We start from the raw sequence: 17,142 nt of genomic DNA on the forward strand, positions 1-17,142 counted from the left end.
CCTAAAAGCATTATTGATCGCAGTTGCCAACTGTTTTATTTTGTACAATTTTCCAAAACAGATACTATTCCCACATTAGCAGATTTGTTTCAAAACATTTTTGGCTCAATACAGACGTTTTCTTGAGCGTTCCAAAATATATAGAGGGAAAGCACAGGGACACCTATCATCATCATGCATGCGATATGATGATAGATTTCAGGGGTTGTTGATTCCTGGAAAGTTGGGAAATATGGGGCGAGGGAATGCAAAGTGGGGAGAGATGTGTGCTTAAGCTCTTCTTGGATGGGTCCTACTCAGATACTCCTGTAAGATCAGAACTCAGTAGTATAGCAACATGTTCTCCTGAATGAGCACATGCATAACATTTCTGACACAACAAGATTGAGGAAGGGTGATTTACCTTCCACTGAAATGATTCTCGAATAAGTTCGCAAATCTATCAACAGAATTATCTTAAAATAACACGGAGAGAGAGAGAGAGAGAGAGAGAGACAGAGAGAAAGAGAGAGAGAGAGAGAGAGTGAGAGAGAAAGAGAGAGAGAGAGAGAGGGAGATTTGAAGACTATTCTTGAACAATGTATTATCCAACTATTGTAACTCGGTCCTCGAGGGAAGTTGCTGACCTAGTTTACAACTTAAGAGCTATGTTTGCTACCTGCGGGATTGCGGGTGAAAACTGCGTTGAGGAGAGATATCCAACTCCTCTGAAGTGTCCAGAGACACGGCTCCTGATGGTCTATTGTAACAAAAATTTGCAAGATGCTATATTTTCAGGGATGCAGTAGGAAGTTCACAAAGAATACTTGCCAGGCGATAGGCTTCCAATATCCTTCAGTCAAAAATCTGCTAGGAAAGGGTTTCTTGTAACCTTCTTGAACAGCCGGAAAGAAACCAGGATTGGGACTGGGTATTCAATGCACTTGATTCTAGCCTGCAGTCACACTTCAAGCAAGTCATATTAAGTTAATCAAAAAGGGGGTTCTCATGATCATGGGTTCCTTAAATGGTACTCGCGATATTGGAATTCAGCAGGACTGGCAAAGTTGTTGTAAAACAGTTATGTGCTATCCTTTTTGATCCCATGGAATATATTTTCACCAGATCTGGAATGAGTCATCAGTTATGCTGCAGGGCTATACAGAATTTTGAATTCCAGAACCCAAATCCCATCCACAAATACAAACTCCAAGGGAACCCTTGAGACAGTTTGGCCATTTTTATTTCTAGTTCTCTTAACAAAATCATGATGTATCAGTCTTTTAGTTCCACTCCTTTCCAGACTCTTTTGAGAAAAATTGGTTGAGTGGCAAAGTTAGTATCCCAGTGCTTTTACTCAACACATAACTGTATATACATGCCCAGGTATGGCTAAATCTACTGAAACATTTTGCAATGATATTAAAGTTCTAGTGTATTCGCACAAAAACATGGGAACTATACTTGTTAGTGATTTAAAATCGTATGATATCAATAATATTTATTAGCTTGGGTTAAGTGTTGGGGTACTGGACCTTCCTTTCCAGTACTCAAGAAGGATAATTCAGAAAGTGCTGTTACTCTCAGTCTATTTTACCCTTCTTTGCTGACGGCCCTAAATGATGGATCGAACTTGGACTATCCTCTAATGTTACTAATTACTCCAGTGACAGAATGGCTGTATTGGACTTCACATTTTTGTCACGTCCACTGTTATGTGCACATTTCACAGTGGCAAAAAAACAGATATCAATCCATTCCCTCTAATTTCCACATTTCACTGTGATGCCTCCTTACCCAAGGATTTAAAACTGCATGGTGGAGGCTGCATTTTGGGGAGTGGGGGTGAATTGCTTAATATAAGAGAGTAATAGAAATGTGTGACAAGCAGCCAAACATTAGCTGACCGGCAAATAAGGCATAATTCTGAATCACTGAATAATCAGAAATTATTAAACATTTCAAGTCGAGGGGGTAAACGTATGAATTCTTTGTGTAATTATCTTTCTCAAATGAAATCAGTTAACATACAACTAACATCTAATAGTTGCTTTTTTCCATACTTTTAGAAAACAAAGGGCAAGCTTAGGGTCCTAAACCGTAAGCTGGAGTAATATAAAAAACTTGTAGTGGATGACAGTAAAATTGTTAACAGCAAATTTGAGGAAATACCAGCTTATGTGGCCTCTCAATGGTAAAGTAGAACATACTGTGCGGTGTTAAAGAACAGAACAAATTGTGAGAGATATGAATAACGTTGAGGGGATGACTACTAGATAAAAACCACTCATATAAAGTAACGGCATTTACATATATAATATTTATCCTTTCTCGAACAAAGCATGGTGAGACAACTGAAGAAGTCTCAGAAGCCCGACCTAAAAATGCTAGAGGGCAGCTTCTTATGTAATTGTTTCCCAGTGGCCAGTAAGAATTCAAAATCAACGAATGTACGTGTTTTAAAATAAATGAATTAAAACAAATATTATTTGCAGTTTAATGTTGCCCAGACTAGACCCAAACGGGTGCCAGACCACTTAATATAGGAACAGTTATATACATAAAAACTGTAGGTTTGCTCTGTAACATTTTGCAAAGTTTTCAATTTACTACCAATTGGGATAGGCACTGTTTGTGATTGAAATGTTTTCTTTCTCCAATACAGGTTAATACTGTATGAAACAGGCATCGAGGCATGTAGCATGCCCTTTTGCTATGGGTTGGAAGGAATGTCAGGCACTATGAAGCTGCCGCCTATCCTGCCCATACTCATCATCTGCTCATGTGGTCAATGATAAGACAATCCACACAGCAATCCAGCAGAGATTACAGGCAAACTCTTGTCAAAGACTAAATTGTATGTTAATGCTTTAGCCCAACTTGTTGATAAGGGAATGAGAATCGCCGGCCAATTCCCATTTATACATCAAGTAGGGCCGTATGGCCCAGCCCAATTTCCACAGGGTCAGAATATGAATCCTTTTTTAGGGTTTGGCCAAGGGAGACCCCGTGGCAGGAGACGAGCCGCACAGAACCAAGTACAGTGCCCCCACAGTCAATGGATCTGCGGAGTGGAAAGAAAGTTCCACAGGACCAGGCGAGCACGAGCACGAGCATGGAGAAGGGCTCGTAGTTAATCTTAGCTCACGAGTACTGACCCCCATAGAAGAGAAACTGCTTAACCGTGGTCTTGGCTTTGTAGCAACTACCCCTGGAGATGCTTTTCAAACCCAGGTAGAGATTTCCAAATTCTTGCGTAAGATACGGCTTCACTTCTTTTTTGAAAAGAACACGAGGGAACACAATATAGTGACCACCGTTGAGGGGCAGAATACAGGTTTGAGGAATGCATCAACGTTCACACCTCTGAGCTCCACGATTCCAGCTAAAGTCATTACCTTTGAAGAAGCAGTCTCACATGATGTACAGAAGCTGTTCAAGGAAAGACAGAAACCATTTGTCAACATCACCAAAGTTGAACAGCAGGCACTGCAAGATTTGTCAAAAGATCCCCTTATCACCATAAAACCAGCTGACAAGGGGGGAGCGACAGTCATCCTCGACACTACAACTTACAAAGCCGAGTGTTCCAAACACTTGAGTGATAACAGAGCTTACCGTCGTTTAGCGGAGGATCCTACTCCCAGATTGACTACTATGATTGGTCATCTGGTAGAAGAAGCCCTCTCGGAAGGATGGATAACCACTAATGAAGGAAACTACCTACGCAGAGCACATCCCATGATGCCTTACTTTTACATCTTACCCAAGATACACAAGAAGCAGAGACCTCCACCAGGCTGGCCGATAATATCAGGCATCGGTTCACTCATGGAACCCCTTTCATCCTTTGTGGATGTTTTCTTGAGGCCGATAGTACGGTCTATGCCGTCTTATTTGCAAGATACTAAAGACGTGCTGAGGCTCCTGCCAGAGATCGAATTCAATTTCGGATAAGATATTCTGGTGTCCTTCGATGTGGAATTGCTTTACACCTCGATTCCACAGGACGAGACCCTGGAGGTAATAGAACAGCTTTTGAATGCGCGCGACCACGATTCCATCACGCCAGTCTCCTTCATCATGGATCTGGCGTGTATAGCGATGAAGGAAAATTTCTTTCAATATGAGGACAACTACTATCTGCAAACGTCGGGCACTAGCATGGGAAGCGTTTTTGCGCCAAGCCTGGCGAACCTCTACATGCACAATTTCGAACAGGACCACGCACTCAACAACACAAACCCGTATCTACCATCTGTACGGGTTTGGAAAAGATACATAGACGACATCCTAGTGATATGGCGTGGCAGTGTGCAGGATTTGATGGATTTCCACGGTTGGTTGAACAATTGCAACAACTACTTGAAGTTCACCATAGAGTACGACCATCAATCGTAGGCCTTCCTGGACTTGTTAATAACTGCATGCCCAGAAGGATTGAGGTCTGAGCTATATAAGAAACCCATGGCTCGGAACTCTTTTAGAATATGGGAGTTGTCATCCTAAATCCCTTCGGGACAATCTCCCATTTGTACAATTTTTACGTGTCCAACGTAACTGTTCAACTAAGGAGACTTTCAATAAGCATGCCAAGGATCTTGCAGAGAAGTTGCTGGAAAGGAAATACCCTAAAAAACTGGTTCGAACCTCAAAAAAGAGGGCTGCCAATAATAACTGTGAGGCCTTATTAGAACCGGCCCCCCCGAAAGCACAGAGTGACAGGATAACATGCGTGAATACATTCAGCACAAGATCTAATGCCATACAACAAATCATCCGCAAGCATTGGAAGATCCTGAATACAGGTTGTGACAACTTGGAACAACCCTTGTTTGCCTTTAAGAGAGGAACCAGCATTAGAGATCAGCTGATACACACGAGGCCCAGGACGTACAGTATTCGCCAAATTGGGACACTCTGGGATATGCCCGCAGTGACAGGACATCACCCATGTGGTAACTGTGCCGCATGTCCGCAAACTAGCAAATCCACCAGCATTGATATTGGAACAAGCAGAGCATGGGAACAAAGGCGTTTCACGAACTGTAATAGCAGTAACCTAATATACTTAATTACCTGCCCCTGCTCCCTAAGATACGTAGGAATGACAACGAGAAAAGTACGAACAAGGATCTCCGAGCATAAGAGTACCATCCGTTGTAAAAAGCAGGCAACCCGGCTTACAAACCACTTTCTGGAAGTTAACCACAAACCTACAGATTTCCATTGGACAGTATTGGAGCAACCATACATTCCTTCTCATATCGCAGATGTCTCCAAACACCTTTTCAGGATTGAGCAGAAATGGGTGTATAAACTGAACTCGGATAAGGCTGGCCTGAATGAGGACATCCCTTGGATGTCTCTCTAATTTCATTTGTTGGGTTTCGTGAATTATTTTCAGCACTTGTATTTGTCATGCACCTACATTTAGCAATCTCTGATGAAAACGACTTATCAGGATACCCTGATGGGATCATTAACACTTACTCACCCATTCATCTGGTGATCTGTTTTTGGTTTCCGTTTGTAGGTTTACTCTTAAACCACATATTACACATTTAAATCTTGTAGGGTGTTTCATTCTCGAAATATTTATAACCTAAATAGCGTGTTAATCCTTAAAGTTCATCTTATAAGATTCATCTGCGATATTTACTCGTTTTCCAGCCCACACACACTATGTCATCCAGAATCGCTGGGCATCAACAGCGACCAAGAGGAACTACAGTTCCCGGCATGCTTAGTCGCATGGTAATGACGTAGGAGTCGTGACTTCGAGTAAACAAGTAATGGCGCCTCACCCGTTTCGATACCTCCCCAGCAGCACAGACGGCTGCCGAGTGTACCGACGGGCAGGTAAGCCCTTGAGTGCATGCGTGTCTGAGTTTGCCAGGGCGTTCTGCCCGATGGGCGCCCGTTGAAGCGGGAGCGCCGCACATGGATGTTGAGCGAGCGCGGTGTGACGGGGGCGCCGCACACGGGTGATGAGCGAACCCTTGGGGCTAAAAAGTACCGGTATTTGACATCGGAGGTGGTCATTTGGTTGCCCCCCGATGCCGCTCACTACCAGTTACAAGCGAGATACTTGCACCGCTAATATCCGTTACGGCGTGTTGCCTAAACATTGCTGAAACATGATTGTGTAGGAGTAAGCCGAGTAGATCCGAGCACATTTGCTCGTGTTTGTGATATCGGCAACATGAGCTCTATGCTAAAATACTGTGATGCTACTAGTTAACACAGCTGGTGTGGCGGTATGTGTGGTCTCCTATGATGACACTTGGATATACTAGAACTTAAGAACACTAGATCATAACACAAGAAAACAACCCCTATAAACTACAGTTTGGTATGTTTATTTTCATAACAAATCTAGACAGATGTATCTGATGTTTACTACATATAGAGGTAGACGCCATATCAACAATACAAGATCAAACCCCAACAATTACGGAGGGGTTTGCTCTTGTCCTTAAATAAAACAAGGACGGATATCTACAGTAAACTCGATGTGGTGCCGGCGTGTCTGGCTCTCGCAGTGGTTTCTTGACTTTACAGGTGTCATCTCCTCTATATTTTAGAGCGGTGCACTATCTTCCCGAGCTGTAGCCAGGCGAGGAGTGGCACGTTCCTCCAACCCTAAAGGTGAGCGAGAGGATTATATATGATTGGTAACTAGTCTAACAGGAATGCCATATCATGAGTTTGGTAACTAGTCTTACAGTTATGCCATATCATGAGACAGAAATGTATAATGTAAAATGACTTACACTAACCATGTAAATGTCGTTTTTAGGTCTCGCCTGTCGATGCGCATGCGCATCGAGCTTGCGAGACTATGGGGGCTTAAACAGTCTTTAACCGACTTGCAAGGAATCGTGGCGATTCCTTGCAGTGCCCGTGAAATTCAAGCTCAATGCGCATGCGCATTGAGCTTAAAAGCGCGTGCACATGCCCCCAGCCGCCTGCCTTGCATGTATTTTCCCTCAGGCGCACTCCTCCCACACCCCCGCTCCGCCCCCTCCCCTGCCCTGCCTGCCGTGTCGCATTTCTTCAGTTCCCTCAGCCGCACTCCAGGCCCCTGCTGCTTTCACACCCTCTCCCCGCTTCGCCCCCTCCCCTGCCCGCCGTGTCGCATTTCTCCTCCCCCCTCCCCTTCTCTGCCTTCCCTCCGTCTTGTCTCTTCACTTCTTGGTTGCACGGCCGCTAGGCCGTGCCTCCCCTACTCTCCTCCCCCCTCCTTCTCCTACTCTCCTCCTCCTACTCTCCTCCCCACTCTCTCTCCCAGCACAACCTTGCCGCTCAGGTTTGGACCCCCAGAGCGTTTACTTTTCAAAGTAAGTCGCAGATTAGAGCGTTACTTGTTATCTTTGTATGTGTCTTTTTATTTGTGTTGTCTGTGTCTTGATGACGTCTTTCCTGGACTTCCCCCCACACACTTAGGAGGATCACTAGGTTTGATCAGGTGATATCTGTATCAAATTCCTTTTAACGCACTTTGAGCAGTAGCATATACTTTAGGTCCTGATGAAGCGGATGATACTTATTGATCTATAGACCGCAGAAACATGTCGACCACAATGATATGAATCAGTGATTATTAGGGTTACTCACCGATTGTTTTGCACTGAATTTTTTAACCTTGGAAGTGAACGGCACCAGAATAAAGTTCCCTAGCGTTCATTATCCAATTTTAAACATAGAGCACCGTTTCTCCTTTCTTTTTGATTTTCACAATCTCTTTTCTTGCACTGCTCCTCAGTTTATCTAAGCAATATCCCAGTTACCGCGCACTACCTTTTCCTTGGTGAAGTGGCAACAACTTTGCTTCCACATTTTGGGAAAGGTTTCAAATGATGACAGGGCGGCAAAGGACGATAAACTGATGGATATCTTCCCATCTAGTGCGATACATTGTTGTGTGCTGTTCAAACGATTTGTTCAACACACATTCATTCACCCAGACACACTTCATAAAAGACACATCCCCTCCCCTTTTTGACCCATAGTTATTTTGTTGTTTAGTTGTACTATGAAGCTGCCGCCTATCCTGCCCATACTCATCATCTGCCCATGTGGTCAATGATAAGACAATCTACACAGCAATCCAGCAGAGATTACAGGCAAACTCTTGTCATAGACTAAATTGTATGTTAATGCTTTAGCCCAACTTGTTGATAAGGGAATGAGAATCGCAGTACTAGTGTGTAGTGCCCAACTGGTTTTGAAGGGAAATTGGTTTAACATCTTACGTGAACTGAGGAATTGAACTTCATTCATAAAGCACTTTATAATGTCAGGCGGCCATTTTTCCATTCAATATGGGTGCGGCCATTTCACCCTTGTGTCTGTTGACCCGGATATGGCCAAATTAAGGTGTCTCAAAGCAGGACATGGCTGAATTCAGAGAAACCATGTGGCATAGCTGCTAACGCCAGCCGGGAAACTCTTGCAAGTGTACCTAGCCCAGGGTACTCTGAACCCACCTTTAAAAGCAGCAGCGCAGTACACAGGTATCTATCAAGGTACTCCATCTCAATGCTGTATCAATCTGTGTCCCAATGAGAATACACAGTAAGTCAGTCTCCGCAGCCCCACCGGGACACATGGAAGCTTTCCCGCTCTTTATTCCCAACCTCTACCGGAACGACATCCGGAAGGCAAGCATTGCCATCAAGTTCCATTTGAGAGAGCCATGACGTAACACTTCGAACGCTCACTCACAGAGCACCATGAGGTTCTTCATGACACACAGTGAGCAGTGGCGTCTCTAGAGGGAGGCCAGATGGGCCTGTGCCCCAGCTCTATTTTTCCCCGTTTACCCTCCCCCCAACCAGTGCCCATTTACTACAGCTGTTGAGTGTAACAGAATAAACAGAAAAACAATACTGACACTACACATTGCCATATGCATTCATTTGTCCAACCACCTTTCATTACAAAGTAGTGTTTGCTTAAAATATTTAAATCGGACTACAAGTATGTGTATGTATGTATGTGTGTACACACACACGCGCACACACGCACACACACACACACACACACAGATTCATAGTCAGACGTGAACATTTTAAGCAGAAATACATATATAAAGATCTGTGTAGATGGCCCCACCAGTGTGCCACCTCTAACATTCACTTCTGCAGATGCCACTGACAGTGAGTCATCAGTCACCTTCCTGAAGTCTCTTCTGCTAGCTAGCTGCAGTTGGATGGCGTGGATCGGCATCATCCTCTGCTTCAATTTAAAATTCAGATATCCTTTAGCGTGCCTTTAACTTAGCTGCCACCATCTAGCTAGAAGAGCAAAATATGATACAGTATGAAGTGGAACTAGGGTCAGATGTCAGACTTCCCGTTTTGAGGCAGGGTCTGTCTGCTTACCTCACCTCAACACTCTAAATAACTTCTGCATAACGATATCAGACAAAAACAAATTGGTATTCATTTTTAGAGCTGGAATGGAGGATACAATTGCAGTTCATAACAATGAGTACAAACTATCAAATGCCACATATTTACTGGGAACTATGTTTAGATGTCATTTTAGGGCACTTTAACTTACCAATATGAATGTAGCCATGTTTGAACCATCTGTTGAGAGCTAAAGTTAAAATGAGTCCGACGTTTCGTGAATTGTAATAAGTTAGATAAATTATCCATCCACAAGATAAGATTGTAGCTGCAGGCAAACAAAAAAAATAGCAGCGAGTTAATTTTTTCTTGTAAGGCGATTTCTAAAAACGTTAACAAATGAAGATTTTACATTTTCTATTTATTTAATTGCTTCAACAGAGTTCCTTGTAATACAAATGAAAAACTGGTGAAAGTTTAATTCAATATATTGTGCAGCTTTAGAAAAATAAACATTCTAGGTGGAAAGATGTGCTATTGGCAAGTTTTGGGAAAACTGCTAATGCAGAAGACAAAGTAATTTCATCGGAGATTCCTTCAGGAATTTCTAACAGGAAATAGTGTGTTGTGATGTAATGTTTAATACTGGAAACCCTAAATACTTTACATAAGCTTAACAAAAGTCACTTGTAGCAACTTTCAGGAAGTTTGGGTAAAGACAAAATATTTTCATGCAACCAGCGCATTGTGAACTCCCAAGCATCCCAAAAAATGTCATGGCAAATACTGTAAGCAAATGCAATGGTAAGGACATGCGGCTCACAGGGCAAGTAATATTTTTCAAGACCCAAGCTTCAAAATATTTGCTGAAATAGGAACATTTTCAAAAATGTCTTCAGGTCAGAGATTACTAGGTCATCGGGCACAGGTGGGCGCTCTCCTCCGCTTTCTTTAATTTAGTACTAGGTGTAACACCTTTGTCTATCTCTGAGCTTTCTAACTGATTATGGAGAACTATTTTTAATATACTGTCAGACTTGGACGTAGCAACACTGGATGGGTCTCTTAGCTGGCAGGAGACATTCATAAAAGTGATTAGGAATCTACATTCAACCGTGACCTCAGAACTGTTCAAAGCCAAGAAATTCTCATTATTCTATATATATGCCACATCAGCTCAAATTGCTAAGTGTAATAACGAAAATGCATTCATCAACTTGCCGTTATTTTACACCAGATTGCCACCGGCTTGGCTCAAAGTGCATAGTGACCAAACATCTTGAATATGCAGCGTTATGATCAATAAAGAACGTTCACCAGAACCAGTTAATGTTTTCAGATTTTGCACAACAAAAATAGCTTCATATGCTGTCAATACAGCTAGAACTACAGGTAAGAACTGGAAGAATAACCATGCATCCTCCTTTTGGGCACTGTGGAGAAAGATCAATGAGGATTAGTCATCTCAGCTACCAGAAGCAATTTCAGGAGAAAGCTCAGGTAATTACTGCAAGGTCTGGGACCAATTCGAGTAAAGTTTTAAAAAGCATTTACAATGCAACGGTCTCGCCTTTGCAAAAGTTAGAGTTATTGTCATTGTAAATGACATTTTTTTAATTTATGTGTTGGTTCTGAAAACAGATAAATAAATGGCATTGTCATTTACAATGCCAATAGCTTAATCTCTCGCAAATGCGAGACCTATTGCATTTACACACACACACACACACACAGCCAGTGGTGGTGGATGTGGTGGTGGTAGATGTGTTGGATGTGGTGGTGGTGGATGTGGTGGTGGTGGATGTGGTGGTGGTGGTAGATGTGGTGGTGGTGGATGTGGGTGGTGGTGGTGGATGTGGGTGGTGGTGGATGTGGGTGGTGGTGGATGTGGGTGGTGGTGGATGTGGGTGGTGGTGGATGTGGGTGGTGGTGGTGGATGTGGGTGGTGGTGGATGTGGGTGGAGGTGGATGTGGTGGTGGTGGATGTGGATGTGGATGTGGTGGCGGATGTGGTGGATGTGGTGATGGTGGTGGTGGTGATGTGGTGGTGGATGTGGTGGTGGATGTGGTGGTGGAGGAGGTGTTGGTGGTGGATGATGTGGTGGTGGATGATGTGGTGGTGGATGTGGTGGTGGTGGTGGTGGTGGTGGTGGATGTAGAAGTGGTGGTTGTGGATGTGGTCCCGAATCACTAGGTCAGTCGCCAGCCCCCACTTCACAGCAAAATGAATGTGGGTTTTACCTTTGCATACAACTTTGTTTTCAACCCCTCAAGCCGAAACACCCATCAAAAGCACAGGCTACCAAATTCGCTTGGGCAGCGGAGGCAGCCTGCTGCTTTCAATTTAATACAGGAAAGTGCGATTGCCAGATCTAGACGATATTATTATAATTTCGCCCGCTGAGTCTTCCTACAAAACACTTGCAGAAATTACTTTTTTTTTTAAAGAATCATGCAGATCTATTCACTCCCCAATCAACAATTGTATATCCTATCATGCTTACCCATCCATAGTAACGGCCCTACCATAACTAGCTCTCAAAAGCTGAGTCACATTCAAAGTTCTGTGTCCATCAAAGCGCACTTTGGAAAACTGCCTCTTACTACAGTCTTGCAGAGGCTGCAGTCCCTTAACTCAAGAAGGCCAGCTTCCAATGCCGCTCAGTGAACTAACCAATGGGTTACCAAGAGCGACCATGTGGAGAAACACGTGCCTCAGTTTTAGGCGCCGGACAGACCTTAAACAATTGAGAGGAGTTTGAAGACGCTTCACTTCAAGATAAGCTCCAAATGCTTTCATTCTTGTGCTACTCCTCCCGGCGCTCTTCAGATACTACTAACCTATGAGGGTCTTGTTTACTGAATATTTACAACACCTTGTAATGCTCGCTTAGTACCAACAACATCTGTGCAATCTTCATCCACAAGTGCTGTGACCTGGCTTTTGATAGTAATAGTACTATATAAATAAAACAAGCACTCGCCATGACGCAAGTTTTCTCTTTTATCCTGTCCTTTTCAGAGTGGGCACCCGACTTCCTGCTGGGGTAAAAGGTTCCTTATCTTCTTTATGGGGCCATCTGGACCCATAAAGAAGATAAGAAACATTTTACTTCAGCAGAAACTCAAGGAACCCAATCTGAAAAGGACGGGGCTTAAAGAGAAAGAAGAACATCACTAGGACCTCTTCTCCAATGGCTGGCCGACGGATACATTGTCCAGGACGTTTGGAGACTCACCCATACTCATACTAGCGCTGGCCACGAGACACTAATCTTTTAGCCGCGAATAAAATAACAGGAAATAAAAGAACAGGAGGTACCTTCCCTATGTTGCACTGATTGTCTTGAGGGGTACGCGCCGAATATATCAATGTGAATATATCAGACCAGAACACGTAGAGATTATATGGTGGCTGACGCCAACTAGGAATTCTGTCAGAAACATTAACTTTGAGCCCTGAAGAAGTCACGGATGTGACGAAACGCGTTGGCAACAAGCAATGCTGTGAATTTTAACTAAGAACTTGAATAAAGAAAATTGAAAAATCTACAATCAACTCTTTTTTGAAATTCTTATGTGTGGGAAGTTTCTGTCTAAATATCTATTACTGTGAAATATAGAAATTGGATAAATCAAATCCGTGTGTATAAACCTTGGTGCGGGTCAATTTTTCATGATATATGTTTTAGTGACTTTGTCACTTTTAGGGGGTGTATATGAGTCGCATCCTCTACCGTGTCGCACAAGGAATCATCTGCTAAATAGGCACTTACCAATAGTGAAAATCTGTGCTGGTCATTATAGTTCTGACCCTTGAGTGTTTTTGTGAAACAATGGCTGGCCACCGTTTAGGAGGCAGGCCAGTGGAGAAAAGGGGCAGGGCTTAACCTCGCTAGTGATATTCTCTCTATCTCATTTAATTTTGCCAGCGAGACTGCGCAAGCGCAGCCATTGCAGGCTGAGACCTAAAAATAGCAATACATGAATGAAAGGAAAAAAATCATCGGACCAAGGTCAAAAACGTATATTTCTTCATCAATAGATTTCTTTATTTTCTGATATATAAGCGTCACCTTATATGACAGGTCCCCTTGTTTCAGGATCAATTCCCCTATGCTGGAGGACAAAGCAAGGCTGCTGGCTCTCTCCTTTACTGTTTTTGCTGGCATTTGAACCACTGGTGCTTCAAATGCGAGAATGGGGAGTGCCCTGGGGCATCCCTTCAGGTGATGGGAAGCATAAGATATCTGTATATTCAGATTATATGCTGCTCTATCTTAGAGACACGCACAACATTCCTGCCACAATTGTTTTAACTCTCGACCATTTTACATCCATCACTGGGCTGAGAGTCAAATGAAAAAGTTCTGCCTATTTCCCTTGCTCACAGATGTTCCTAATCCACACTTTGGCCTTGGAGGGGCGCAACGAGATCGCTGGTCAGGTGGCGTTATTAAAAATGGTGGCTTTACCTCGCCTCCTATATTTCTTTACTAACCTTCCTCTTTATATCCCAGCTGCCTGTGAGCGTTTGATCAGTCAGACAGCCACATCCTCACCTAATTGGAGCCTGTCCGCTATTCTACATCTGTTTCACCCCTGTACACAAATGCGTGCGATGGACTCCTTGCTGCTGGGAGCGGCCTATCGCTACTATCGTAGGTGCCTTAGCTTTACTAAACAAACGATCCTTTGCGCACCAGGGTTAGCGCTGCTTGGCATGCCAAGTGGTGGAGGACTCACATCGGCAATTGAGCTGACAACATGGCACGCTGTTGGCCTGCACACGCTGGGGGGCCATAATGGGACGGTACCTTGACTCCAAACAAGATGCTGATGGAGGAGGATGGCCTACCCCCGGGACAATTCCTACTTCACAGCTCACTGATTGCCACACTGGAGAACCACTGGGGGGACACGAACTCTAAACTACCCATCCATCTTACAGTCCAATTTCTACACGTGATGGGAAGGAGTAGACTATTCCACAGCTTGTAACTCTAAGACAACAATGGAAACAAGCATTTACAATGCAACGGTTTCGCCTTTGGAAAAGTTTGAGCTATTGGCATTGTAAATAACAACATTTGTATTTATGTGTTGGTTTTGAAAACAGATAAATAAATGGCATTGTCATTTACATTGCCAATAGCTCTAACTTTTCCAAAGTCTTTTTTTTTTAAAGAAGGGAGGCACGTGCTCTGAGACAGTTCTGTTCCGTTTTGAAAAGTCACCTCCGCGTGAACAATCAGCATGGATATCCTCGCAAAGATTAGGAAAATAAATATTGCGTTTGCTTTCACAAAGGGGAGCTGCTAAATAGATCCTGAATTAATATGCATGCGAAATTAATTAGACGCAATTCGTGACATCGAAAGCAGTACCTGGGACGGAGGACACCTTCTGGGCATGTAGAGCATATGTTGGAATGCTACTTAATTGACTCATTACATAAATTAAGCATTCGTTTTTAGAGCACACACAGCCGAAAATATATCTGAATTAACAGAGTATAAATTACGGGGGTGGGGGAGGAGTTGAGGACGGCATTGCCCCCCACCGCACCTCCCCGTGAGCCAAAATGAGAGGACAGCAAAGGGAAAGAACCCAAATACGACATTTCTTATTAATTTTACATAATAATAGTAACCGTAATAATAACGCTATTATGTTTTACTATTGTTGTTATTTCCATTGTTATTGGCTTCGTCGTCATCTATGCAATAAGTCACAAGAATTAGTGACCGCGGCGCTTTCTTCGGACTTGGTACTCCTTTTCTCTTCCTTGGTATATGAAAGAAACCCCCCCTTCCCCATATCTGCACGGAGAACTCGGTGAAGAAAATGTTGTTGCGGCAGAAACCTGTATTGCGTGCAGCCAGCGGGGCTGGGTGAGCTGACATCCTGCCGGCACTGCGGGCAGTGCACAGATTCAACCTGCATCTGCACGCTATGGAATAGTCTCTGCGCACCTCGAAGTGAAATACAGATGATCGGTTACAGATAATTAATCATGTGCTTCGTCTACCTCGCCCCTTCATTCCCATAGAAGGATAAATAATGAATCGCTCACCTTCCAGGTGGTGAAGTAGTGACAGGTAAATATCGCAAAAAAAACCCACAAAATATAAGAGCCCCTCCCCCAACCGCTTCCAGTCCACACACCTCTTAGTCTAATAATCTCATGTTGAAATGTACACAGGAACATTATAAGGTCGTTTTTACATCCCCTTTCTGTGTTTCGCCCTGTGCTCGTCGAACCCCTACAGTGAAATATTTTTTCCTGTGTTCGTTTTCATTCGTGATTTTGAACCTTTTATGCAAATCTGAGTTCCGTGCAGATTGTTCAGCTGCTGCCCGAAAACGAGCTCTTTTTTTGCTCCTGTGTGATCGCTTACCTAAATCGGTATTTAATCCTCTATTTATCTCTAATAACCCGTTTCGGCTGGCTGGTCGCGTGAGGTCTCTCTTCGCATCGATCATTGCGGGAGTTTACGCAGATTGTAGAATCGACAGAGTGGAGTGCACGTGATGGACCTGAAACTGAAGGCTGATAGATGTTTTAAGTGAGAGTTCGATAGCGCTGTATTGCCACTCGCGACGCTTTGACGTCAGGCTACCTCCGACCTTTCCATCGCCGCATATGTCCGTTCGGTCCTTCTGAGTGTCGGAGCCCTAATCTTTGGAAGCAGAGGGAATCGGGTAAAAGGACGGCAGCGCGAGAGCCTCGGCTGGAGGGTTTTCTGCGACCACATGGCCTGGGAGGCTGCACTTCTGACAGGGCTACAGTGGGCACCAGTACCAGCCCCACAAGCATGTGGTGAGCGGCCTTCTGCACAAGAGTATAGACACGAAGGTTGGGGACCGCTTCGCGGGCACATTTCCCCTAAAATTGTAGAAGAATCCGCATAAGCGCATGGGTGCGCCTGTCACGGTACTGAAAGCGCCGCATTATGTTTTCCAGGGGGGACGGCTGCCTAGGTTACCGGAAAGTACCGCATTATTCCAAGGGTGCGCCTGCCACAATACCAGAGAGCACCGCTTTAGGCTCCGCCTGCCAGGCACCGGCAAGCACCGCATTATTCCAGGAATGTGCCCTTTCACCGTAGAGCATTGCATTAATGCAGGGGTGTCTCTGCCACGGTCCCAGAAAGCACCGGATTATTCCAGGGGTACCTCTGCCACGGTACCATGGCGCAGTGTGCCCCCCGGAGGAGCACGTGTGTGTGTGTGCTGGGCTGGCACACCCATCCCACTCTGCTCTCTGGCGGGAAGTGACCTGCCTTTGACTTCTGGACTCTATGCTGGTTGTTTCCGACTTGGAGTGAAAGCCGGACCCTTCGTGCACAACTGACAGGGTTACTCGCTATAGTTGGTTCATTTTTTACTGCTCCTTCATAGTGCTCTATGGCTCAAATATTCTTATACTTGCCTTAACTCTGAAATAGTGCCGCGGAGAAACGAGCACATTATTAGTGTTTCCGCTGAAGGACTTGGTTTAAAAAAGTATAAACAAAACAAGTCTTCATCAGAGATACGGACCGTCGCTTCACTGTCGTGGATTCCGTGGTCTGTCTCTTGCGGAAGAAGCCTTAGCGCCCCAGGCAGGCTCATGTACCAACACCGGGGAAGGAACTGTCGGCTGGAGGAGGCAAAGGGAGGAGGGACAGCTGGAAGACAAAGAACCGAGCGCTAGACGAACGGCAACAGACACGAAACATGGCAGTGGGGAACATAAAGTGGGCAAAACTAAAGAACAAAATCTAGCGAGAAAAACAAAGCAAAATCTGAAGGAAGGAAA

The 17,142-nt window shown here is 44.2% G+C and overlaps 1 protein-coding gene across 15 annotated transcripts in view; it reads right to left on the minus strand.

Moving 5' to 3' along the window:
* BLTP1 (bridge-like lipid transfer protein family member 1) overlaps positions 1-17,142 on the minus strand; it is a 1,831,302-nt gene that overhangs the window by 1,714,820 nt on the left and 99,340 nt on the right. For all 15 annotated transcript variants that reach the window (XM_086962202.1, XM_086962209.1, XM_086962198.1 and 12 more), the window contains one exon: positions 9,550-9,666. In XM_086962202.1, the coding sequence (XP_086818328.1) occupies positions 9,550-9,666 (117 nt within the window). The remainder of the gene's footprint in view (positions 1-9,549; positions 9,667-17,142) is intronic.

This window comes from Lissotriton vulgaris, chromosome 3_1 (genome assembly GCF_964263255.1).
Source record: "Lissotriton vulgaris chromosome 3_1, aLisVul1.2, whole genome shotgun sequence".
Taxonomy (NCBI): domain Eukaryota; kingdom Metazoa; phylum Chordata; class Amphibia; order Caudata; family Salamandridae; genus Lissotriton; species Lissotriton vulgaris.